This window comes from Chionomys nivalis, chromosome 2 (assembly GCF_950005125.1).
Source record: "Chionomys nivalis chromosome 2, mChiNiv1.1, whole genome shotgun sequence".
Lineage (NCBI taxonomy): Eukaryota > Metazoa > Chordata > Mammalia > Rodentia > Cricetidae > Chionomys > Chionomys nivalis.
In genome coordinates, this window is record NC_080087.1 from 120,931,982 (window position 1) to 120,957,596 (window position 25,615).

Sequence of the window (25,615 nt, forward strand, 5' to 3'; positions counted from 1 at the left end):
ACATGTGGACTAATGAGTGTAGACTGGTAATTCAGAGTTTTGGCAAGATAGGCATGGGAGTAGGGAGAATTGACTCTAAGGATGGAGGAGCCTGTTTCTGTGTGTGCCTTCATTTCCTTTTACAGGGACCAAGTCACACAGATGCCCAGCCTCCAGCAAGTGTGTGCCAGCTCACTCTCTCACCCACCCACCCACAAGCAGACGGACAGACACACAGACACAGAATTCTTTGTGACTCTTTATTCCCAGTCTTGCCTGCACTTTATAAAACCAGTCTTTAGGGAGCAAGGACTGAGAAGGCCACTCCCCCTCCGGGTAAGCTCAGCCAAGGTCAGAAAGGTCTTCCACCCACTCCCCATGGAGGGAACTTGAGGTGGGGCTGGTACAGGGGGAACTGGGAGCTGGGCCAGGCCTGCTGGGCCACCCACTCCCCCTGCCAAGAGGGGAGCTGGGCCTGGAGAGAAGGGAGAGGAACCAGCCCAACATGCCTAGTCCCAAGGAGTTGCCTTCTGTTGCTAGGGCTGGGACTCTGACTATCCTGCGTCACCCTCCCCCACAACCCCACCCTCTGTGTCTGTGTCCCACCCCCACCCAGTCCCTAAATATATACAAATGTACAGAGAGGCCCTGCCAGGGTTCCATCTCCCCTGTCTTTCTCTTCTTCCCTCCCTTCCTCAGGGGCCTCTAGTCTGGTCTTCAGTCCTTCCTGGACACCCGCCTGGGAGCAGGGAGTGTGGACAAGAAGGACCCTTGTGCAAGGCAGCCGAGCCTGGGTTGGGGAGAGCAGGACCCCAGTCCTGGCCTCTCAGTGAGCACCACCCCTACCCTGAGCCCTGGGCTGCCCCAGGCCTTCTGTCTCGGGAGCAGGAGATGTGTGGGGCCTGGTTAGGATCCCAGACTCACGGATTCTTCCCCACACAGCACCATCCTAGCAAGCAAAGTCTTCAAAGAGGCTTCCCGGGGGGCCGTGAGGGTGGTGATGGTTGGGAAGCAGGCTGCTAGCCCCCCCACCCTCAGCACACCCCCTGCCTGGACAGGGACTCTGTAAAATGAAAAGGGGATGGAACAGTGGTCAAGTCGTGTACTCAAGTCTCAACCATGACTTTTCCTTCTCTGCGGTTCCTTGGAAACTTTCAGGAAGTGGCCCTGGAGAGAGGGTGCTCGCCAGGTTGGGAGGAGAGCAGGTGACTCACCTGCTCCTTCAGCTCCTGCAGCCCCAAAGTGGAGATGCCCCCAGTGGATGTCCTCAGTGGGGTCTTGGGCCTTCGCCACACCCTCTTGAGTCGATCCCAGGAGACCTTGCAGGTCAAGGTTGGGGTATAGAAGGCTCTTAGTTATAGGACTTGGTGCCCGGCAACCCCTCTTCTAGGAGTCCCCATGCCCCAATCCAACCTCTTCAGAGCCAGACCCCCAGGTACTTCTAGAACTCTGAGCTCACTCCCCAGCCAGACCAGCCCACCCAGGAGCCGCATCCACTCACTTGGCCTTTCCTCCTTGTCCTTACCTCATAGATGTAGTCAAGGATCTCCAGTAAGGTGAGGATGCTCGCCCCAATGAACAGGCCCATCTGTCCCCCAAGGTCCCCTGAAGAACAAGAGGGCAGGGTCAATGGGAACAGGCTGGGCTGATCCACACATGAGTGGGGGCAAGGGTCAGGGCATACCCAGCAGGGCTGACAGGCCATAGGCTGCTCGCTGCTCCATAGCTTCAGAAGTTAGGGCCTCAAAAAAGACATCCAGGACCAGGAAGTTCTCCCTAGGAGACATAAAATGACACCCGTGTGGGGCTGCTGAACTTGAGCAGACAACCAGCAGGGGCATCCTCCTCAGTCTAGCTAGCTGTTCCTGATCTATGACCTATGTGCTGGGGAGCTGGTGACCCCGACTCCCAAAGGGAACTAGGTTCAGCTGTGTGAGCTCTGTGGTTTTGTTGTGGTTGTTCTGCTTTGTTTTTCTGAGAAAGGGTTTCAGGTAGCCCAGGCTGGCCTGAGGAGAAAGACATAGAAATGGGTCTAACACAATGCAGTGGCGGGGGTATGTGCAAGGAGCTGTGGCAGCTCCGACGTGGACTGGGAAGGGTTTTCCCAGAAGTGGACCAGGGTGTAACTTGAAGGATGGCAGTTAGGAAGACTGTGATTGGCATTCCTGGCAGGAGACCCAGTGTACACAAAGAGGCGGCTCATTCTCACTCTCTTCTACATCCCAGGCCTGCTGAAGGGCCCTGCTCACAAAGCCCATCTGTGGGCACGTCTTACCGTATGTAGGTCTCATTGCGGTTGTACTTCCTCGCCAGGTACCTGGCTGAGCCCCTGTTGGGGATCTTGACCATGGAGATCTCTTTGCCATAGCGAGTCAGGTTGCATGGGGTGGGGCAGAAGCATGGGCCCTCAGAGCCTCCACCCAGGGAATCTGCAACACAGAGACACCAGCTGCAGTGAGGACGGTGGCCCCCAGGCCCAGTGGCTGTAGGGACAGGCACGGAGTCTATCCTGAGCTACCAAGTCCATTCAAAGGGCCAGATCCGCCACCTTGTAATACTGTCTGGGGTCCCCCTCAGACCGACCTTAAACTACCCATGACAGCAGCACCTCCACAAATCTCTCCCTCTGTCCGCAGCTCCCTGGGACAAGGAGGTCCCATGACTCAGAAGGTGAGAGCGTATCTGCCAGAATTAGTCAACATGAGCTCTCAGACCCACGAGGAGTTACGGGAAGGATGCTGGGATGGAAGGGAGGGAGATGGGTGGATGGATGGATGAATGGACAGAACAGACAGGATTCACACATGATATGCTAGGATGCTCCCCAGGAGGCTGCTGATCCCTGGACACCTTTGCCCTCCAGCCTGTGGTCAGGCAGGTCAGGAAGTGAGAGAGCAGAGGTATCTGTTTCTCCAGTTTCCAGCCACAGATAGGCAGGGGCTGTGTTCTTCCTCTGGTGTCGCACTGCCCCCAGCCAGTCCTCTCAAACAGCCCTAGGTGTTCTCTGTCTGTCTGTCTGTCTGTCTGTCTGTCTGTCTCTCAGCTCCATGATGCTTCCTTCCTTCCTTCCTTCCTTCCTTTCTTCCTTCCTTCCTTCCTTCCTTCCTTCCTTCCTTCCTGCCTGCCTGCCTGCCTGCCTGCCTGCCCAAAAGTGAAGGCCCCCTGGTGTTGCTAATCTTGGGAGCTCTCACCGCACCTGTGGTTCCCTTTCCAGCTGCTACATCTGTTCCTTCGTTTAATTTTCTTCACTCACGCACTTGACAGGTGCAGGTGGTACCGGGGCATAGAGGAGATTGTGGTATACCAGGCTGCTACCCCAGCATCTCAGGTGCATCCGCAGAGGCCCATCACATCTAGATTTCTGCAGCGAGCCCCTGGCTGGTCCCCTCTGCATCCCACCCACTCACCTTTCTGCCTTGCCCTAAGGCCTTGTTGGCTTCCCAGAACCTCCCTCTTCTACTTTCTGCTCCTTCCCTTGACCTCTGTCTCCAGCCAACATGCTTTCTCTACTCACAAGATATTTGTGACATGGGACATGTTATCCCTACTAAGTAGAACCAACCCTTCAAATCTCTGCTGATACGTAGCTTTCCATGTAGAATCCTCCCTGCCTTTCCAGACCGGGGCTACGTGTCTCTCCCCAGGCCCTTACATCACCCTTGAGATGCCCCTATTCAACAACTGTTAGCTGGTTAGCAAGCATCTGTCCTCAGTAAGTGTTCATGGGCAGGGCTCTTGGTCCCTCACTTTCAACTCTCAGAACACATTGACTAGGTCTAGAGAATGAATCAATCAGTTGATTGTTAAATGGATGGATGGATGGGTGGATGGATGGGTGGATGGATGGGTGGATGGATGGATGGGTGGATGGATGGGTGGATGGATGGATGGGTGGATGGATGGGTGGGTGGATGGATGGGTGGATGGATGGATGGGTGGATGGATGGGTGGATGGATGGATGGATGGGTGGATGGATGGGTGGGTGGATGGATGGATGGATGGATGGATGGGTGGATGGGTGGGTGGGTGGATGGATGGATGGATGGGTGGATGGATGGATGGATGGATGGATGGATGGATGGATGGGTGGGTGGGTGGATGGATGGGTGGATGGATGGATGGATGGATGGGTGGATGGATGGGTGGATGAGCGAGCTACAGATCAGGTGAGGCCTGTGGAAAGATGGAGTTTGTTTTACCTATGCTGGCATCTAGCAATGTATTTTTCCTAGGGCTTAGAGAAGCCATTTCACTTTCTCAGAGAGAGAGAAGAATGGAGACAGAGAGAGAGAGAGAGGGAGGGAGGGAGGGAGGGAGGGAGAGAGCTCATTGGCAGAACTGAGATAGAAAGCCCAGCCCTTCACTCCCAGTCTTGGGTTCTCGCAACATCTCCCCATGGTCTCTCACCACTTACCCAAGTGTCTGGACCTGCAGAAAGAAGCCCTGAGACACCCCCCCCCCCCGAGGTGTGAGGTGCAGCTCAACCTCAGCAAGACCTGATCCTCCAGACATGTTGGAAGGAGAGGCGAGAGGACACAGAGGAGAAGGGCACAGGGAGAGGTGAAGAGTGGTGAGAAAGAGGGAAGGGGGAAGGCAGCACACACCCAATGTGTGGTCGGCACATTCAATGTAGATATTTGGTGGGCAGATGGTCTCATTGCCTGAAAGGAGAGAAGAGTATTTCTGAGATCCACAGCACTTTCCCTACTCCTTTACCACACACCCACGTGGGCATCCACATATATGCCTGTTTTGCACATGTACATAACAGATCAATGTCTTACACACTCATACATAAAAAGTGAAAATTGTTTTTTCATTGTATAACAGGTGCATCTAATCATACACTTGCTTACACAACCATGTGTACACTCTTAAGTTCATGCACACAATCCCAAGACACACACATACACACAAATATATACTAGCATGCGCACAAGCATGCATATTCATGCATTCCCAAACATATAAAAACATGCATAACTATCCAGACATACACCTGAGCACATGCTTATGAGTGTAGACGTGTGTATATATTGTACACACGTTTCAGCTCCCGGAAACTCAAGAGCCCAGAAGCGTGGCACCAAAGACGGGCTGGAGGTGCCCACCTGGCATGTGCGCCATCCGGCAGTGGCAGCGCTGCAGCACGGCCTCCTTTTCACAGCGCAGTCGGCAGGCAGACACACTATAGGCAGAGTAGCCCTGCAGCTCAGGCTCCCTGAGCTCGCTTTCCGCCCGGCAGTTGCCCCAAGGCTGGGGCAGATAAGTTAGCTGCAGAGATGGGGCATGATAAGGTCAAGGCCAAGCGTGTCAGTCGAGGCCAGTCCTCCAGTGTCAATAGCCCCAGCAGGGCAGATCTGGCCAGCATCCCTTCAAAAAGAGATTTGCCCTGTGCCCAGGCTAGGCCTAGCTGGGGATGCTCACCCGCTGTTCCTGGCAAGACACAAAAGTCTGGAAGCCTGGGGACACACCAAACCCCAGCTGATGAATGTAGGGAGGCTCCTCCTGGCTGTGGATCTGCACCCGGATACCTGCCTCGAATGACGTCTCATCTGCACAGCAGAGATGAGGAGACCTCTTCAGAACCTACTCCAGGCAGAGAGCCAGACCCAGGCCCCACCCGAGTTGGCTCTTATCCCTTCCCCGCCTGCGTACTTGTCTCCCTCCATATGGGTAGGTATTCCTCCTGCTGGATGTCTAGCATGATCTCCAGGCCACTACCCATGCCACCTGCCCGGCTGGGCAGTGAACTCTGAGGATCCGCATTGAAGGTGTAACACTTCCCATAGCGAGTGTAGACCTGGAGGGAGACAGAACGTATCAGTAACAGAACCTTGTTGTGTGTGGGGTTTTTTTTGTTTTGTTTTGTTTTGTTTTTGTATTTTGGAAGATCTCACTGTGTGTAGTTCAAGCTGGATCTGCTCCTCCCCAAGGCCTTGCAGCACCCCAGGAATTCCCCTACCCAAGAGTTGTTGCACTGTGTGAACAAGAGCTCCTCATGTAGCTGGCCTTGAGTTTGCAATCCTCTTGCTCTAACCACACAAGCTCTGGGGAAACAGGTGTGCACCACCATGCCAGGCTCAAGACTATTGCTATTTCCCCCAAGCCTTGCCCTCCCACCACTGAGTAAAAGGTCCTCCTATTGCTACTTAGGTTTTTTTTTTATTAGTTAGGATCTCTAAAATCTGCATCTTTCCCACTCCCATAGCAAATTCAACATGATCTCCACCTACTTGGTTCCCCTTCATCCATCCCTTCCTTCTGTTCTCCACACAGCAGTCAAAGCATGCAAGCCAACCAAGTGCCCCCGCCAGATTTTATCTGAAGCTTGCGCATCATGCTATAAACCTCAGGGACACACAATGAAACTTATTTTATTCTTTGTGCGTGTGTGCACTTGTACCCAGTGTGTACGTTCAGGTATCCTCCTCAGTCACCCTCCACCTACCTTATTGTGGAGACAAAGCCTTTCACTGAGCACGGAGATGGTCGATTTAGCTAGGCTGGCTGGCCAGCGGACTCCAGCGATCCTCTCGTCTCTGCCCCCCACCCCCAGCACTGTGGGGATCACATGTCCCGGTGCCCAGCTTTTTACTTGAATGCTGGAGAGCGTCCTCATGCTTATATGGCAAGCCCTTCATCCACTGAGCCATCCCCCAGCCTCAGTAAAACTTATTTTCAAACTAAACAATTGATAGCTCCTCAGTTTCCAGAGAACGAAGTCAGACTCTTTCCCCAGCCTTGAAGTTGCCCTTCAGCGTGACCCTGGCCCTCTTCTGCCTCTCCACTCCTGGACCAGTGACAAACTCAAGCATCAGATACTCTTATTCAACTCAGATCTTGGTTGTCGCGCCCTCTCCAGAAGTGGCAGAACCAGCTGTCCTGCACCCTGCTCACCTCACACCCATGCTCACTCTGTTAAATTGTTCAGTACATGAACCAAGACCTGAGACCTTGCTAATCTGCTCATTTCCCTGTCCACTGACCATGCCCTCCACTAGAGAGCAAGTTGTACAAAAGCAGGGAGCCTGCCTGGTGCCCCCTATGCTTGTCCCATTGTGGGGCTTTCATAAGTGTTTCCTATCCAAAGCCCAGCTCGTGTCTCCTCGAGGCGCATTCTTCCCAAAAACACCAGATGGCGCTAGTGACCCAAAGATGAAGGCACAGGCTCAGCCTGGGGGTTTTCGTGGCTTCCTAGAGTCACTGAGCCGCTGGAATGGGAGAGCTACTGAAAAAGAGGGAGATTCTAGTTCCCCCCTGCCAGGCTCACCCCACAGAGATGTGCCCCTGGGTCAAACCCATCACAGGCAGCACCTTCTCTGGAGGCAAGGGGTCAGTGTGCTCCAACACTCCCTCCACCCTTTCCTGGGAACGCACGTGTTCACACTGTAAGAGCTGGGAAGAGGCATGAAGTGGCATGGAGGGAAATCTCAGGCTTGACAGCAGCCAGAGAGACTGAAGGAAGAGGCTGGGCTGAGAGCTGGGAGGTGGACTTCTGAAGCAATCCGAGGGGCCCTCCAGGGACATGTTGAGGGGTGGAGTTCTGTCCTCCCTCCTCTAGTGAGTTAGCTATCTGCAGCTCCAGCAATTTCCCACCCCCACCCCTGCCCCAGTACTTCCTTCACCCAAACTGATTTCTGAGACAAGAAAATACGCAGAGCAGGCACCTTGACATTTACAAAACATGAAAACATCTACTGGAAGCCGTGTCGTCCACCCAGGAACTCTGATTTTAGATGTGTTTGATGACCTTGGTTTCAGAGAAGGGAACTGACGCTCAGAGAGGTGAAGTGATCTAATGAGGCCACACAGCTGGTGACTGGATGGAACTCATGGGGATGCAAAGCTCCAGCCACTTCCATAAAGCATTGCTTTCATCCTCCCACCCCAGCCCACCCAGCTGCTACCTCAGGATGGAAAGGCATGGGATGTGCCTCATACTAGACCTTCCTTTCCCTTGCTCCCCTTTCCTTTCAGCTCCCTTCCTCAGCCCCTTCCTCGCAGCGTCTTCTGCCTTTCTGTTCCTCGCCTGTCTCTCTCCATCTTCTGGGTTCCCATCCTTGTACCCATCTGTACCACTTCTGCCTCCACCTGTACCCTCCATCACAGCATGTTCCTGGGGAGCATCATGGGGACCTCACGGGGCGGGCATCACAGACACCTTCAATCGTTCAAAGTACCCCAAGCATGTTAGGTTCTGTGCTTACTCCAGTTGAACCCTCACGACTACCTTGAGGGTGCTATTTCTATCTCCTCACTCAGCAGACGAGGAGACAGAAACTCAGAGAATCGGAACCAGCGTGCAGAGGTCTCCAAGATTAGTGCTTTCCAAATGTCATTTTGCACCCAGATCCCCTTTGTAAAGTGCCGCTTCTGCTTGAATGCATAGAGGTAAACGGTATCCCCGGAATGAAAGTCTGTGTTTCTACAAACCTGCTGATCCGTGCGCTGCACAGTAAGTAGAAAGGTCTGGTTGAACAAGGCATGGTGGCACAGGCCTGTAAATCCAGCAGCTCTGGACCAATGCAGGAGGACTATAAATTCATGGCCTGCCTGCGCTACAAACTGAGTTCAAGTCTAGCACCAGCAACTCAATGGAGCCCTGTCTCAAAATAATGAATGAAAAGGACCAGGAATGTAGCTCAGTGATAGAGTGAGTGCCTGGTGATGGGGAGGTCCTATGTCCATCTCTGGTGTTGAAATGGAAAATTACTGAGAAGGTACAAGAGTCAAGCAAGACAGGTTGGGCCTAGTCATAGTCTCTTGGGACATGGCTGTGGAGAGAGAGAGGAGCCTGAAGTGGACTGAGTACAAGACTCCTGTCTCCCTAGTAATAAGGGAAGGGCAGATACAGGGAACGTAGAAGTACCCAACATGCTCCTTTTTCAGGTCAAAAAGATGCTGGAATCAGTTCCTGCCAACTCAGCCAGTTTTGAGCACACGCTTGAGTTGAGAGGGTAAATGAGGCCCAGACTGTGTGAGGGAACCCCGGGTCTGTGTCGCTCACTCGTGTCTACCGAGCAATGCCACAGTCTCTCTGAAGCTTAGCCCCACTCGCAGATCTCCAGATGCTGGAAGTGTGGATTCCTGCTTCCTGGCATTCCCAAAGTTCAATGAGATCAGCAGAAGGAGGGGCGAAGGGCAGGAGAAAAACAAACATGATCAAACATCCCCATTTTCTCCCAGATTAAAATTTTCTTTCTTTTTTTTTCTTTTTAGAATTTCATACATGAGTATGTGTCTCACAGAGATCTGCCTGCCTCTGCCTCCTGAGTGCTGGGATTAAAGGCGTGTGCCACCACTGCCCCAGCATCTCGGGTCTTTTGATATATTTTCTCCTTGGAGCCTCTACAGAAGCCACATGAGGTAATTATTGTTGCCCCCTGTGAAGGATGAAGGAACTGGAGCTCAGAGAGAGAAAGTCGCTTGGCTAAGTGTGCACAGACAGCAAAGGGCAGATATTTGAACCAGACGAAACCCCGTGTACAATATAATCAGTCCTTGTAGAATACCCAGTGTGGGCTCAGGGGATGAACGACGCTCCCTGGATAGAGCAGGACTATAGGTTTGTATTTCATCACATGTACACAGACGCGTGCTACTGAACAGTGAGTCTAGCCTCCTGCTCAAACCTAGCTTGGGAGGAGGTTGAATGCCTCCTGAGCTGATGAAGTGGTTGGATGGGGGCAGAGAGTGACAAAGAAGGTGTGTGAACGCCGTTCAGGTTCAAAGGACACCTCTACCGAGAATGGGCAGGCCAGACTGTCAGGACTGGGCCACCTGCACAGCCTGGGTCAAGCCCTACTGCTGGGAAGAGCACGTCGTTGCCCCGGAGACAGTCCCTGGCCCGGGCATTGGTGGTGGAGTCAGCCACTAGCTCCTAAGTGACAGAATTCTGGTGGCAGCACACACAGCCCACAGCTTCTTCCATGGAGACGGCACGGCTGTTTAGCCACAAGGTCCCACTGGTTGGCCACTGCTCCCTCTCCATGGACTGGCCTGAAAGGAGGATGTGTATACAAGAGTTGAGAGCCTAGGGGCCCAATCACAGAGAGGGCTGGCGCTGGGCCAAGAAGTGTCCTGATGGTGGAAGGGCCATCTCTAGATAACCTCAGCTTCTACATGCTGCCCATGGGGCCTTGATCCTGTCAAAACCCTAACACCTCTCTATCTTGGCTTCCAATCACATGCTATCAGCCCTAGCTGGAGTGTGTAACCTCTTGGAACTTCCCTGAGCTGGAAGTGGATGGGCCATAAACAGGACACCTAGGTTCCCTCTGCCAGCTTCCTCTAGCCAGCCTTCTATTGCTCCTTCTGATCATCTTCCCCCAAGCGCTGGCCTGAGTCCCTGCCTGTTTCCTGATCTGTCTATCTCTTCACGTCTCTAGCTCCCTGGTTTGTCTGCCTTTTCTGAGCACCTAGCCAGGTGTCCCTCTGGACTCAGTTTCCCTGCTTCTATCCATTGGACAGCCTGTTAATCGTCTGAGCATCCCCCTCTCTCCTATATCCTAGATGCTGCTTGGCTCTTGGTCCCTTGCCCTCTCTGCCTCTATCCTTTTTGCTTTTCTCTCCATCCTTGCATGTGAGTATTCAGTTTCTATATCTTGTCTTCCTCCTAGATTTTACTATGGACCTGAGGTTACCCAGATGTCCTCCTTATTCTTCGCTCCCCTCCCCACCATCACACACACACACTAACCCGCCCCATCTTCCCGAGACAATGATCAGGAGCTGGAAGAGATCTGTCCAGAGCTTGCTCCCCTGAGCGATGGATTCTCTCTCAGCCCTCTGAGCTCCATCCATCCACAGCTCCCATTTCCCAAGATAGCTTTCTCTGCTGGCTGCTGGCTTTCCCCCCCTCAGCCCTCCCTAACTTCTCTTCCTCCCTGTAGCCACAGAGCCCACAGGGTTAATAGCCAATTAGTAGGGCCAGGGCTCAGCTATGTGGGAGAAGGCCCTGGGCCTCCAGGAGATAAGAAGCAGCAAGGACCAGGCAGTTAATCCCATAGCTAATCTGCAGCCTGGGCTTTATCTCCACCGCCTTCTGGGTACCCAGCTTCTGCCAAGACCCCAGCACCTCCCTCCTAGCTACTTCTCTGTGGATGGTGACCCCTCTCCTTTATCCCTCTGCCCTCTTCTGTGGGGCCCATCTCTATGCCTCCTTCTTTGGTACCCTGGAATGAACTCCCCTTCACCCTGCAGTACGCTGGAGTTCACTGTGAACCAATAGACGGGGTTGGGCATATCTTCATCCAGCCATGACTAGCACTCTGGGTGAAAAGCTCCTAAGCCATGGCTTTACTCAGGGGTGACCCAGGATCCAGGTTTGGTGCTTCATCCTCTATCCTCTCCAGGGGTAGAGGAAGAAAGTGCCAACTCAAAATGCTTGGATGTCTGTGCTGGAAAAGGCTTGGGATCACTCGACCCAACCCCCCATTGAACAAAAGCTGAAGCAGAAGCCTAGAGATGCCAGCTCCATGTCCAAAGGCACAGAAGGAATAAGACCCAGCACTATGACACAGCCTGCCTCCCCAACCAGAGCACACAAGGAATAAGACCCAGCACTAAGACCCAGCCTGCCTCCCCAGCCAGTGCACACAAGGAATAAGACCCAGCACTATGACACAGCCTGCCTCCCCAACCAGTGCACACAAGGAATAAGACCCAGCACTATGACACAGCCTGCCTCCCCAGCCAGTGCCGGCATTCTTCGCCAAGTTCATCACCTCCATGGGAGTCAGTAGACTGTAACCTGGGTTAGTGATTTTTCAACTTTTCCGAATCTCAGTTTTCTCTCTGTCAAATGGAAACCTTCCAGAAAATTTCTATCTGCCTTGTTTCATGGGGTGGTTGTAAGTTTGAAAGGAGAAGACAATAGCAAGCCCAAAGGCAAGCAACTGTAGTCCCAGCTACTTAGGAGTCTGAGGTGGGAGGATTGTTTCCACCCAGGAATTTGGGGCAACACAGTGAGACTCCCCTCCTTAAATAAATAGACACTGGTAAACGGCAGTCATGCGCCTGACACCCAAGCATTGACTGTGATGCTGGGGATGGATACAGAAGCCTCAGAACGTGGGGAAAGAGGAAGAGTTTGGAGCCTGATATGGTAGAGTTCAAACCCTACCTCCTCCACCACCTTAACCAACAATTGGAGACAGTGATCAAGAGCTGGTGCCGGACGATCTCTTTCTGCCTTGGTTTGCACCTCCATAAAAGGCAACCAGCAATTCTTCCTCCTCGGTTTGGGACTGCAGATGAGAGAGAAATCCCCGAGTGGTGCCTGGCAGGCACTTGGAGAAGGGGGCTGACCGCAGGAAGGGACCTTCCAGCCTGGCAGCACGGCTGAGCTGCTTTGGTTTTGGATTCCCACTGGGCCCATCTTCACGGGGCATTCTGCCTCTTGCTAAAGATGTCTGCCCTTAGGAGTTGATCAGCATGGACCTTTTTCCGAGCAAAATGCACAGGTTCTGAGATGTGGCTCTTCCAGCAGAAGAAGGCTCAGCCCGGCTTACCGCTGGGACTTGTGCTTACTGAACTCTATGGGATTCAGATTCAGTCATCTAACCTCCCTGATCCTCTACTTTTCATCTGCAAAATGGGAAGACAATCAGGCACCCTCCAAAGCTGGCATGAGAAAAGAGATACCATAACATGTTAGCAACAACTAATTTTCTGAATGCCTACTACGAACCAAGCACAGGTTTGAGTGCTTTACATAAATGAACTCTTTAATGCTTGGGGACAAAGTGATAGACATTATTTCCATTGTCCCCATTTCACAGACAAGATGGTGGAGGCACAGAGAGGGTAAGAAACTTGGTCAGGGCCACATGATGTAGCAGAGCAGAGAATGGTGGGTACTGGAACAACCCATGTGTCAAACAGTATTCCGCGAGCTTTTACAATGTGTCAGTCACTGGTGCTGGGGATACAATCCGGAACAAAACAGTTTGTCTTGAGGAGGAGTTTGACTTGAAAGCATGTATGCATTCAAAAAGTGTTCGCTGGGCACCTACACCATGCACCAGGCATATTCAAAGTGGCGGGTCAACAAGAGGAAAGAGAACACACAAACCTAACAATCACACAATAGATACTACCCGCTGTGGGCCATGCTGTGATGGACATCCCAGCCAAGGCCACTGCTGATGCAACAGGGGTTTGGTTCCAGTTGGATGGGGAGTGAAAGCATCTTGGAATAAGCTGACTGGCCCACCACTCTGGGAGGACAGCGGATGGACTTAGGGAAGGCACTCTATTCCCCCACTTCCAACAGGCCCAACAGTAGGAGTGTTCCCTGAGTGAAGCTCCCAGTGCCCAGTGCCACCCTCCTGGTTTTCAGGGACCGTTCCTCCAAGGTGCATCTGGTAACGGTGGTAGTGTCTGTTCAAACGTAAATGTGAGAACCATGGTGGATGGGAAAGAGCATAGAAGGGGCACACAGGAAATGGAAGTATGAAATGGGGAGCACAGGGGTGCTTCCCAAGTGGATGAAGGAAGGACTCCAGGACCCAGGTAAGCAGTTACACCTGTTCCTGGGCAGACAGACAGTTTTGCAGGCGATAATGTTATTAATTGGTAACTAAGTCCTTCCCTGGCATCCCCACCGCTCGATGTAAACAAAGCTGTTTCGCACTCACAGTTGGTGGGCGGGAGTTTTCAGTTCCAACAAGACTTGGGGAGACCTGGGGTAGTAGTATTGGTGGTGGTGGTGGTAGTAGTAGCAGTAGTTCGTGTGTGTGTGTGTGTGTGTGTGTGTGTGTGTGTGTGTGTGTCCGTCCTCTGGACGAGTGGGTGGGTGCCATCAGGAACGCCTGTCCTAGACGCACTTCTGGCAACGCAGGCCTAGCTGCCCGCGCTGCACCACGAGGCCGCACCCACGGGCCACGCTCCCCGCTGACTGCCTCTCCTGCGGGGCAGGCATCCATCACCGAGCAGCGCCCTCCCTCCGTCTCCTTCGGCTTCCTCGGCTCTCCTCCCTGGGTTCGCCTCATTTGCATTCCCTCGGCTCCCGGCTCCTCTGCAAAGTGACCTCCTTGCACACAGCAGCGCCAGAGGCTTCCACCGCGGAGGGAGACACCGTCGACCGTCGCCCGCTGCCCGCTGCGGCCCAGGAGGCGATCAAAGGGGCGGGAGCTGGGACAGTGCCGACAGGAGTAAACCGAGCTGGGGACCAGGGTTGGGCGTGGCCAGTGAGCCTGGGAACTGTCGATAGACCTGGTGCTGGGGCGGCGCTGTAGGGCTTGAGTAAGATTTGAACCCGCGACCTCTGTCTCTAGCCCAGCTGGAGTGAAATGTGGAGGTCTAGGGAGCTGGGCCCCAGAAATGAAACCTCCTTTTGAAACCAGATGCTCCCAAACACCTCAATCTCCACTTGCACCCCAGCTAGGGAGAGGCCTGCTCCGTCGTGCAGTACCCCAAGAGTCTCCAACCCTCCCTGGGGTCTGCCCGGTATCTTGTCCCACTCCCCTGGCCAGCCAAGCTGCCTCCCCCACCCCCCGCTTGGTATTTACACCTTTCACACATTTGTAAGCTATTATCCTGTCCACGCTTAGTCACCGCTGAGCCAAGCGCCACGGATTTAGCTCCTTTAATCTTTCCTCCTAAATCAATCCTCCATTTCCCCTTAATCATCCCGTGGCTCCTCTCTGAACTCTCGCTGCTGCTTCGCCTGCCGCAGCCTATGCCTATCTCTCTGGAACTGCTCCCCCTCCAACCCAAAGCGGTGTCCCAAGGGCACTGTGAACATTTAGGGGGTGGACTGGATATTCAGTCCGCTACCCCCATTTGGGAGCCAAGGGAAGACATGCTGGCATCCTTGGCCTTTTCTAGAAGACACACAGCATTAGACCTTTGCTGTTCTCTGCCTCAGACTCTTTTGTCTTCCTGCCTACTCCAACAGCACGGGATGGGATACTCTAAAGACCCTAAGCCTCTGTCACAGCCCACCGAACGCAAAAACAATGACAACAAAATGCGCAACAATTCTCTTAGATGAGATTGTCTTCCGCCCGCCCATCGCTCATCGAGCTGGCTGTCCACACCTGCTTCACCCAGGTGCTGAAAGGAGGTGGATGCAGGACAGCCAGGAAGGGCAGAAAAAGCTGATCTTTCTCCCACCTGAGGTTGCTCTCCTTCCTCCTCCTCCTCCTCCTCCTCCTCCTTCTCCTCTTCCATCTCTCCTGGACCATCCTCATCTCCATTCCCACTCGCTCCACTCCCTGTCCAGGGGTGGGTCCAGTAACCTAGAGGGTGGACTTGCTTTGGGATCTCTAGGATCCTACATACAGGTTTCTTATCCTTTCTCCCCCTACCCAGACCTAGGTCAGACAGCCCTGCTCTCCACCACAAGAGGGGGCAGGTTCCTCCTGGAAGCCCAAGGACAGGGCTGGGGGGGGCGTCCATAAAGAGGCTAGGAGGGGTATTATGGGGGCCATTTCTTCAGATGCTAATCAGCATCTTCCAGCAGGGAGAAGAAAAGCTGAGTTGATAATGAGCCCAGCTCGGGGCTGATTCCTGATTAATGAAGAGGCCACAGGGCTTCTGGAGTGGGGCCGGGTGGGGCATGCCTCTCATGACCCTCCCCATTGCCCTTGGAGACCAGCCCTCTCAGGAGGCTTTCCCCCAGCCCTTCCCTTCAGGCATAATTCCCCAACAGTGCCTACCGATGCAGCCAAAGTGAGAGCACCCCCTCCAGGAGGTATAGAGAAGCAGCAACCATTGCCAAGTAAGAGGTGTGTGGTACTTTCCTGGGTTCTTTGATCTGAGCTGTAGGCACCCTACAGGGTTGTTAAAGCCAGGGAACTTTGTATTGAAAGAAACTAGATTTGGAGGTTCATTTGACATCACAGAAGACTACTGATACCCTCACACAGGGCAACAGTTAGCTAGAAATGAGACTGAGACCCCACCCTTCACTGTATTGCTCTCACTGACTCTACCTGCCTGGCTCCCCAAGGCAGGAGCAGCCCTCAACCAGGTGTTCACTAAATGTGCACAAGGGTCACATCTCAGGACATAATGGGACCGTAGGGGCAGAGGACCGAATGGGGATTCAGGCAGAATTAACAAAGTTCATCTGGTATATAAAAGGGCTGGACCAACGTCAGAAGGAATGCCCCCCCTTTCTAGAGCCAAGGGGATATAGGAAAAGTCTGGAGTTGGGAAGTGAGCATGGGAGAGCCCCTCCTGTAGATAATGGCAGTGGGTCAGCGGAAGAGCCTGCCAATATTGGCTGGACTGCTGCACTAGACAAGAGCAGGGATGAAGGAAGGAACAGACAGAAGGAGGAGATTGTTGAAGAGCCCCAAACTAGGAGTCAGGGCAACCAAAGCAGAGGCTTGTATCAAGTCCTCCTTGCCTCAGAGCTGTCCTGGGTAGCGGATGGGGAGGGCTGTGAGGGAGGGGAGGGCAGGGGGGACTGCCCAGCTGGAAGAGGCCTTGTCTAATTGTGCCTGATTAGTAGAGAGGAAGAGAACAGGGCGAGTGATTAATAGTCACGGCAGTCACCAGCGTGTGGGGAAGGAGGGGGAGGGAAGCCTGAGAGCCAAGAGGGGATGGAGACAGTGAGGTACCCACGGGGCCTCCTACCCTTCTAGGGGCTGTCTGTACCTTTGATCCTGGGGGGTCCTACAACCAGGAGCTGGGACCTGCCCCCACTCCCTTAGGGATTCCCTCCTCTTGCCTGCCTCAATGTTGAGGCAGGGGCATGGAAGAGAAGAGACCAAGGTCATATTTGCCTCTGGGAAAAGAAGTATCTGCATTCACACGATGCTTTCAGACACCCCAAAGCTTCCAACCCCAAGACACCGGCCCCATCCTCAGTTTAACCTGGAACCTTGGTTTGACTTCCAATCACAGCCCACAACACATCACCATAAGTATATCCTTTAGTCCCATCAGTATTTCTAGCCCTGCCTCAGCCAGGCAATCCAAGCCTTATTCACCAGTATGTTGTCCAAGACAACATGCATTAGTAGCACATGCCAAATCACATTTCAAATGCTCAACAGTCATGCGTGGCTAGTGACTACCGTGTTGGACAATACAGACATAGGACGTTTCCATCACCACGGAAGGTTTATGGTCTAGTACATATGCACATATGTACGTATGCATGCTTGCTTGGGAGGGCTATACCTGCAGAGGGGAGAGCGAGAGTCAAGGGCTACAGGGTGGGTGGGAGCGAGACAAGGGGATGGAGAGCAGTGTCGTTCTGGAGCAGGAATCAGAAGCCATCGGGTGATGCTGAGCACAGTGAGGTTCAAAGATGGTCAGGAGCGAGGTAGTGGGGTGTGTGACAGCTGACTCCTGCAAAGTGCATACTGTGTGTGCGCGCCAGGCAGGGTGCTAAACTCTTCTCAGGCATCTTGAGCTCACAACCTCCCCATAGACTAGGTACTGAATACACAAATGGATGCTCATAGGGATATTTCGCTTTCCTCGAGGCCACGGAATTGAATGGAACTGAGGTTCAAGTCCACACGCTCAGACAGCTCCGGAACTCTCACTTGGTGTACAGTCGTCCCCCCCGCTGAGAGGAGATGCTGGCTTTTAGAGCCACCTTTGCGGTGCACAGATCAAGCAATGAAGGCCAGGCAGAAAGCGATTGCCTCCTACCAAGTCGACAGGCTGCGAGTGAGCCATGATGGGGGAGGTGGAACTGGGGCTTGGCACACAGTTGGGGGACAGTGGAATCAAGAAGGAAGGAAAGAGCCCTCTACAATGGGGTGGTGGCGAAAGTCTGAGGTGGGAGTGGGCTGGTGTGGGGCTGAGTGGACGAGTAAACAGATGAGAAGAGCCAGGGGCCAGCATGGAGGATGGGGGTGTGGAAAAGCCCTGCACCCCCAGAAACCTTGCCCTCTTCTCTCCTCTTTTCTCTCCTCTTCAAACCTCAGGCGGACTGCCTCATCTTTTAAGCCTCCCCAGCCCTCTTTTAGCCCAGAGTGGCCTCTCTCTCTCTGAACTCGGACTCTTACCAGCCATGCACCCCATCTGGCAATTAATCCTGGCACCTTATGACATTGCTTGCATGGCTGATTAACTCTTGCATGGTTGCTTAAGCTTTTGAGCATCCCCGTCCCTGTTCTTCCATGAGACTGAAGGCATCTTGAGGGCAGGGGCTGAAGACTAGGGCTTCCCCTTCTTTGCTGTCCCCCATAGGTCCTGACAAGGAACCCAACATATGTAGGTACACAGAGCAGCATTCTGAGTGGCTGACTCGGGCAAATGAAGGGATATTTGGGAGCGTGGGGGTGAGAGTGATTTCACTGGTACCAGAAGCAAGAGCAGAAGCTTAGGGGACTGGGGGAGGGCACATTACCCAGAGTAAAAATAGGCTGGAAAATGTGACATTTATTAACTTGGATTCCGGAGGAAAGGTCACAGCAGAGTGGGGAGTGGGAAGGAGGAAACAGGGAAAGCAACAGAAAACACATAATGGTCCCTTGCCGAAGCCTGTCTGTCACAGCCACTGGCCATATCACCACCTACTCCCTGGCAGGTGCTACCATAACTGGCTCACATTCTCATCTCCTCACCAAAGACCCTCAAATCCCCATTGCGTAGCCCACATCCTCCACGGAGCTGATGATGAACCCCATGTCCACCCCAGAGGCCTCGAGTCTTCATTCCCCTGCTCCAGTCTCATTCAGGAAAGGCATCCCATCTTCTCCCTCGTCAGGGGCCCCAGCCCAGTTCCTAGCTGTCACTCCAGGTCCAGGAGGAATTACATGCAGCAGGTTGGGGATGGTTGTGGGCAGGAATCTGAGTCTAGGCTAGGGTGGGCATGGGAGAACAGGAACCCCAAAAGGGGAATTCTGTCCCCCCCCAAGTGCTTGCTTTGCCCCACTTGCTCTGATGTTCCTGGGACAGCTCCACAGCCGAGCTGCACAAGCTTCGACCTCCCTGTCCAGCCCATGTACCAGCGGACCTAGGGAAAGCTATCCTTGCCCCCCACCTCCCGGCTTCCCCAGTCATCCTCAGGATTCCAGGGACTCTCAGCTTGGATGAAGGGAATCCCTGCCCCTGTCTTCTCTGGACACCTTATTCTAGCAGAGACCCTCTGTCACCTAACCTTCACCCCCTAAGTGCCCTCTGTCTCTCCTCCATTGATGTGTGTCATCGTTACCCTTCCCTTTTCCTGCCCACCCCAACAGGAGCTAAGACACAAACTCAGGGACACAAAGACCCCATTGATTTCTGTCCCAGCAGCACTTGCTGAGGCTGAGTTCCTCCCCACCCCCATCACAGAGGGGTGAGACTGCAAGACAGGAGTCCCATGGACCCCAAAGGCCACCCTCATATTCCACACATCACCTCCTTTTTAGAGACTCTCTCAGTTCTGGTTTTGGAAAGCGGTATTTCATTTTCCTAGAAGACAATGTTTAGCTAGACAACAGGCTGGTATTCCCTAATTCTGCTTCTGGTACAATCTCCTCCCTTCTGCCCCTCTTTTCAAGTTAATTCCTCCCACCCACCGAACCCACCCACACAACCCAAAGCAAGAGGCCCTAGACACTGCAGACATGGTGGGGCCAGGAACCTGGTTGGTGCATGTTTCCTGGTAACACTGAGGCAGTGAGGGAAAGCTTGTGGGTAAGGAGCTAGGCTCTTAAGAAGGAAAGTACCCATTGCCACTGGAGACTGGGTGTAAGTGGGCACCAGGCTGACACCACACATTTGCTCATATGCCAGGCAGCAGTCACAAGGATGAAACTCTCTCTCTCACACACACACACATAAAGATAGACGTCAACTGGGGACTGGGGACAGGCATCTCGAGCACACTGTGAATAATAGCTGTGAGTGTGGGTGAAAGAAGCCCTGAGAGACCTGACAGAGTGCAAGACACACCCTGCACACTCACACACCTGACTGTGGGAGGTGTGCAAGCATAGCAGGCAGAGCTGGAACTCCACTTCTGGTGAGGGTACATGTGTGTGTATTCATGTACGTGGAGGTGATGGTGACAGTTGTCTCTGCATGGAGAATGGAGGAAAGAGGTTGGGATAGATTGGGAGGGTGTCAGGAGCTGGGATGACATCCCAAGCACGACCCCATCCTTGGCAGCTATGAGCTGGGGTACAGGCATGGAATGAATAGCTCTCTCGGCGTGTGGGTGTGCAGGTGTGCATATGGGTGTAGTGACAGGGACACGGAATGTGCATGATGGGGAAGCATGCAAGGAAACTGTGTCCCTGAGCCGTAGAAGTGTGTGTGTTCATGCGCCAGCTCCGAGGGTGAGTTACGCACATACAGGGAATGAGTGGTTCCCAGTGTGAGAGTCAGAGCCAGGCAAGGGAGCAGCAGGAACAGGGGCTGCAGGGGGTGGGGGCACTGGCAAGCAGGAAAGACCAAGGGGAGCATGAAAGAGGGATGTGTGAGGGCGGCTGTGAAGGGGTGTGTGTGAAAGACGGGGAGAGACGGAAGAGACTGGCACCCAGTATACACGAAGACCGTCTCCATCCAGCTGGCTGGCTGGGCCAGCTCCCCAGAAGGCAGCCCTGAGTCCTTCCTTTGACAGGGACACCTCTCCCCTCTAGCCACCGTCTCCCCCGTCACTTTCATTTGCTGGGAAGAAGAATCCAGTAGCCCCCGAAGAAAAAGAGAACAAGAGCAAAGTAGCGTTCAGTCTGCCTGGCCTTGGGATGAAGACCAGCTTCAGGCCCTGGGCTCATCCCCAGGAGTGGCCCTGGCCCCCAACCTTGAACACTGCAGCAGCAGCAAACACAGAAGAGGAGCTGTACCACCGAGGGTAAGCCCTTCTGAGCATCCGCTGCTCCAGGGCTGAGGAGCCAGAGGGAAACACCAGCTGGGGGAGACACGAGGCCTGCCTCTGGTGGCAGAAGGAAGGGAAGCCCTGTTGAGGATGCCCTCAAGTACCACCACCCTCCTCCCCCACTCCGGCCTCTGGCCACCCCAGGTTTAGGTGACTGAGCTAGTAGAACTCACCACGGAGAAGTTGCTGGCGGAGCAGTGGTGCCCGCTGAAGTTGCAGCTCTTGAGCATGTCAGCAAGCTGGTGGCCAGTGCGGTTGAGGATGTCTACCATGTCGGGCTCTGGGTAGCGAAGGCCAGCCGCACGGTGCCCATCCCGGTCTTTGGGGGGCAGCCCTGTCAGATTGGCCAGGTGGAAGATATCAGCATCGCTGAGGGCTGAATGCCGGAAGCGGTTGATGTTGCAGAGGGTGACAGCCGGGAAGCCCGCCACTGGGGCTGGGGCAGCAGGGTCCACAGCTACCAGGTGAGGCCGGGTCAGGTAGCCCCTGGCCAAGCTGGCTGCCTGGTATAGGAAGGCAGCCAGTGAGGTGAGTAGAGCCAGTGCCCAAAGGGTTCTGCGCAGTCCATGGGGGCCTGGGGCACAGGCCCGGCCCAGCCCATGCAGAGTGCTGGTACTGGCAAAGGTGGCCAGGTCCCGAGGGGCTGTTGGCCCCTGAGCAGCCCCCAGGAGGCTCTGCTCATCCCCTGCCTCCTTCTCCTTGGGTTTTGCATCCTCCTCAGCAAATTTGATTTTGCACACAATCTCGATCGGCATCTGTCCCCGGCTGCTGGGACTGGCCAGAGCCTCTCACTGCTACTGTCCCTCCCTGGACAGCAGCCCTGGTGCCCTCCGGAGTGATGGTGGTGGCAGCGGCTGCTCTTCTAAACTCAGGGCAATCAGGAGGAGGATGGGGACAGGGTGGGGGCCCGAGGTGGGGGCGTCACTCCCACTCCCAGCAGCTCCGCAGCCCCGGTGCTGCCTCTGCCGCTGCTGCCTCTGCTGCTTCTTGTCTCTCTCCTCGATCGTCTCCTTGTGGCTTCCCTTATCAGCACCAGCACAGCTGTCAGCCCCTGCGTGTGTCCCTGCGAGCAAGCGAGTGAGCGAGGGAGCAAGCGCTGCTCCGCCACGCCGCGCAGCCCCAGCCGCTCCGCTCAGCATGTGCTCTGGAGCCCACCCCGTGCTTAATAATTCAGGACATGTCAACAGCGTTTCACCGTCGGGCACTGGCACGGGAACCAGGAGCCAGGCCAGGGAGGGAAAACCCCCGCCCTACCCCAGTCCAGGATGGAGAGCCCAGGATTAGGGGTGCTTCTGAAACTCTCGCTGTACCTTAGTCAATTGTGGGGGCCCTAGAGAGTCCAGTCTCAGGCCCCTCCGGCAGTAATGCTGTGCTGAAGGTGCTCAGCCCACTCCTTGACACTTTTTCCGGACCACACCCCAGGAAGGGCCAATCAACTCTGTCCCCCAGCTCCTGGCTTCCCTGACTCCTGACTCCAGCCTTCGGCTGATCTCACTGCCCCAATCGCAGCAGCATCCAGAAACTCCTTGAGAGAGCCACTTGTTTGAATGAGGGAGGGGAGGAAGGGGAGGGCGGCAAGATTAAGAGACAACTGTGGCTTCACCCAGACTCTCCTTCCCTAGAGCCTTGATGATTCCAACACCCACCACACCTCTACCCATTGGGGGGGGGCACTGGCTCCTTTTCTCTGACTTTGCCCCCAATCCCAACATTCTTGTGATTGAAGCCGAGGCTGCCCTGGCTGTCCTGCTCCTCTGGGGCCACTTTACTAGCTTATAGTCGCCAAGTTCCTTGCTATGTATGGCCGGGCTTGGGGAAAAGGAGGGGAGCTGGAGGAGCCAGGCCAGGGAGCAAAGAGCTCAGAGGCAGGGGAGAAGGAAATGAGGAGCAAGGGGGAGGTGGTATTAGATAGAGGGAATGGGAGGATGAATGGGGGCTTCAATGGAACTCGGTGCTAAGGATGCCCTGTCCCCGGGCAGAGCCAGGCAGGGAAGCCCTGCAGACTGCTATCTGGGAGGAGTCAGACACATGGGCCATCACCATAAGAGGAGGTGCAAGCCCCTCTTGGCTCACCAGGTGTGGGGGAATACGTTGGTACCTCCTGCTTGGGAGTAGCAAGAATAGTCCACTGTGCCCCCCGGGGGAGCGTGTGAAAATGTGAATCCTCATGGGGGGACAGTACTTGTCCTGGGAGGAAAGGGGGGCTGATTAATCGGGGCGCTAATGAGCAGCAGGGAGAGGAAGCTCAGAGAGGAGGGGGAGGCAGCTCCATCGATCCAAACCGCGGAACCAGCAGCTGAAAAAAAAAAAAAAAGTGAGAAGGGAATCGATCTGAGGGAAACGGCAGCTGCTGGGGATTAGAGCCCGAGGTCCACGCGCTGCCCAGCGGTCACCCCTCCCCTGCGCCAGACTGTCCCCGCAGTCTCAGCCTGGCCCAGAGGGAGGGTCCCAAGAGTGGTTCCCTTGGGTTCAAATTGCTTCTCAGCTCACCCTGGCTGCAAGGCTAGGTCAGGCTTCTCGTGGGGGTCACTCCGGTGTGGAATCCACCTACCCACACTCCTAGCCACGCATGGTGCTCTAACTAGATGTTCCCAACCTTTCAGCAAAGTGGCTTCCCAGGGCCACAGTTGGGTTTCCCCACAAGCTTCCCATGAGTCCAGGTCAGCAGGCTCCCAAAGCTGGGGGGATAAGACCTCTGGGGACAGGTTCAGGTGCTGCTTCTGGTTGGGACACAGCAGGAGAAAGTAGAGTTGGCACTGGCAGCAGATGCTGAGTTCCTATGCGAGGGTCCAGGTGACGGCACACAGCTCCCTCTCTACCCCATACCCTGGCAGTACTCTCCCATACTCCTCCCTCCCTGCCCCCCCCAGTCACATACACACTATTCCTCCTTTCCTCCTCTCGCTTCCCTTTTCTCCCGATATCGATTTTTCTTTACTGGGTTTTTAAAAAAGGTGATTTAATTGCTTTTTTAAGGTTACTTCAGTCTGGGGCTCTGCCAAGAAAGTGGGAGCTGCCCCCCAGTCTCTGCCCAGCGCTCACTACTGCCCTGACAGCCTGTTCGAATTCCTGGCTATCTGCTGAGATCTCCGGGTCAAGCTGTCTCCATCGCACGCTGACCTCCATCATGAGCCCAGATAACACCCTCTCCTCCCCTCCAGTTCAGCAGGGGCTCTACCACCTTTAAAAGGAAAGAGGTTGGGTGCTAACTGCGGTGGGGGGGGGCTGTGGGGGACTCCAGGCCACTGGAATGAAGCAGCAGTTGGTTGCATGCAGCAGACTCCCACCATTGCCCGGTGGCCAGCTGTCTCTAATTGTCCCCAAGTCCCTACAATCCAGTCTCCCAGACCTCTAGGAATCTGGTTATGCTCAGTGGGGGGCCCCCCCATCCTTCCAGCCCATCCCTTGGTGTTTTCCACCCACTCCTCCCCAGCCCCTTCTGGCCCCCTTCCTATCCCTCCGCACCCCCTTCGCCTCTGGCCCTGTCCCCTCTCCCCCCTCTCCCTGCTTCCCTGCCTGCCTCCTTCTCTGCCCGGCTGCAGTTGGGTGATAATCTCCCTCATTTAGCCTCCCGGCTGCTTCCCCGGCTCATTGCCCAGCTGGTCCCTGGGGCCCGGCCCAGTTTCTTCCCCACCCCCACCCCTGCGCCCAAGCTCCCTCAGCCCCTCCCCTTTTCTCTCACCCATTCCCAGGGGACCAGCTGCCCCTTGCAGGGAGGGACAACAGGGCTGAAGGGAGCTGACCGGGATCTAAACTGGCTGTGAGCGAGTGGGAGGGGTTTCTAGGGATCCCAGAGCTGGGTGTGTGGGGAGGGGCTGCCGTTCCCGCAGGACATGAGCCCCACCCAGTCTCTTCTACCTTCCAATTATTCCCATTTCTCAGATTTGTTTACAGTCCAATTCTCCCCGCCCTGGGTCGTGCATTGGGCTTCCTGAAATTGGGAAAGAGAAAGGTAGAAAGCAAGGGAGGCAAAGATTAGAGTAGCTTGGGCTAGCCACGCCGGGGAAGGGGTGGAGGCCACAGGAAGAGGGGGATGGGTTAGCCAGGAGGAACTGGAAGGATGCTTAGAGCTTTTACTTGAGCAAAATGTCCCCAAGGGGAGACCCAGGCCTCCCAGGACTCAACCTAAAGGGGTTCTCAGGGAACCTCTTTACAGCCCAGGAACACCTCCAGAGGAAGCTGTTTCTGCTCCTTCCAATCATTTGTGGGCTCCCGACTCCCTGGCTGGCTGGCTCTATTCATAAACTACACGACCTATGAACTCTTAAGGAGCATTCATAGATCGAGTCCCCAGCCTCCTGATCCCAAGGGACACCTCCTTGCCACCCGCCCGAGCTCAGAAACCAGGACCTGGTGCTGACCAGGGGGTGGGAAGCCAGTGTGGGACAGACATGGGTGAGAAGGGACAAGGATGCGGGGGTGGGGGGGGCTGGCCAGGCCAAGCCTGGCTGGCGAGGGAACAGCGGTGACAAACGGGCTGTGCGGGGGCCGAGGGGCGGGGGGCGGACGGCGGCTGATTTATCTGGGTTATTTATGCCACGGACGAGGCAGGAGAAGCGGTTAATGAGAGTCCCGGGGAAGGGGGATGGGGAGGCCCAGACGTGATCTGAGGCAACAGAAGAAGGTTAGCGTCCCACCATCAGGCCCTACCCCCTTTATCACCAGTACTCTCTGCACATTCCGCCCTCCCCTCCGCCCTCCCTGGGCTATCCCAGGGAAGCACAGCATCTAATTGGGTGTTCTCAAGAGGAGGTCGTTGGTCCCCGGGAATGGAGAGCTTGGGGTTCAAGATTAGAGGAATCTGGAAGAACTCGGGAGAGAACATGGGAAAGGGGGGCCAGGAAGAAGAAGAA

General features: G+C 54.7%; 1 protein-coding gene across 1 annotated transcript; it reads right to left on the reverse strand.

The window, feature by feature from the left end:
- Position 1: 1 nt before the first annotated feature.
- Asic4 (acid sensing ion channel subunit family member 4) lies at positions 2-22,369 on the reverse strand. The gene is made up of 10 exons (XM_057758396.1): positions 20,936-22,369; positions 5,639-5,783; positions 5,408-5,535; positions 5,092-5,254; positions 4,585-4,641; positions 2,255-2,408; positions 1,664-1,755; positions 1,505-1,584; positions 1,194-1,298; positions 2-1,042 (listed from the first exon to the last, which is right to left on the reverse strand). Exons 1-10 carry the CDS (start codon positions 21,515-21,517, stop codon positions 929-931), a joined length of 1,620 nt encoding a protein of 539 aa, XP_057614379.1. The 5' UTR covers positions 21,518-22,369; the 3' UTR covers positions 2-928.
- Between the last annotated feature and the right edge of the window lie 3,246 nt (positions 22,370-25,615).

What these genes read in the sequence shown, in the direction of transcription:
- Asic4 (XM_057758396.1), bottom strand. Translation starts at nt 21,517, where the DNA reads ATGCCGATCGAGATTGTGTGCAAAATCAAATTTGCTGAGGAGGATGCA. An exon ending in TGGCCTGTCAGCCCTGCTGG is followed by an intron (nt 1,585 to 1,663) that starts GTATGCCCTGAC and finishes CTTGTTCTTCAG; the next exon opens with GGGACCTTGGGGGACAGATG. An exon ending in TGCAGGAGCTGAAGGAGCAG is followed by an intron (nt 1,043 to 1,193) that starts GTGAGTCACCTG and finishes TTCATTTTACAG; the next exon opens with AGTCCCTGTCCAGGCAGGGG.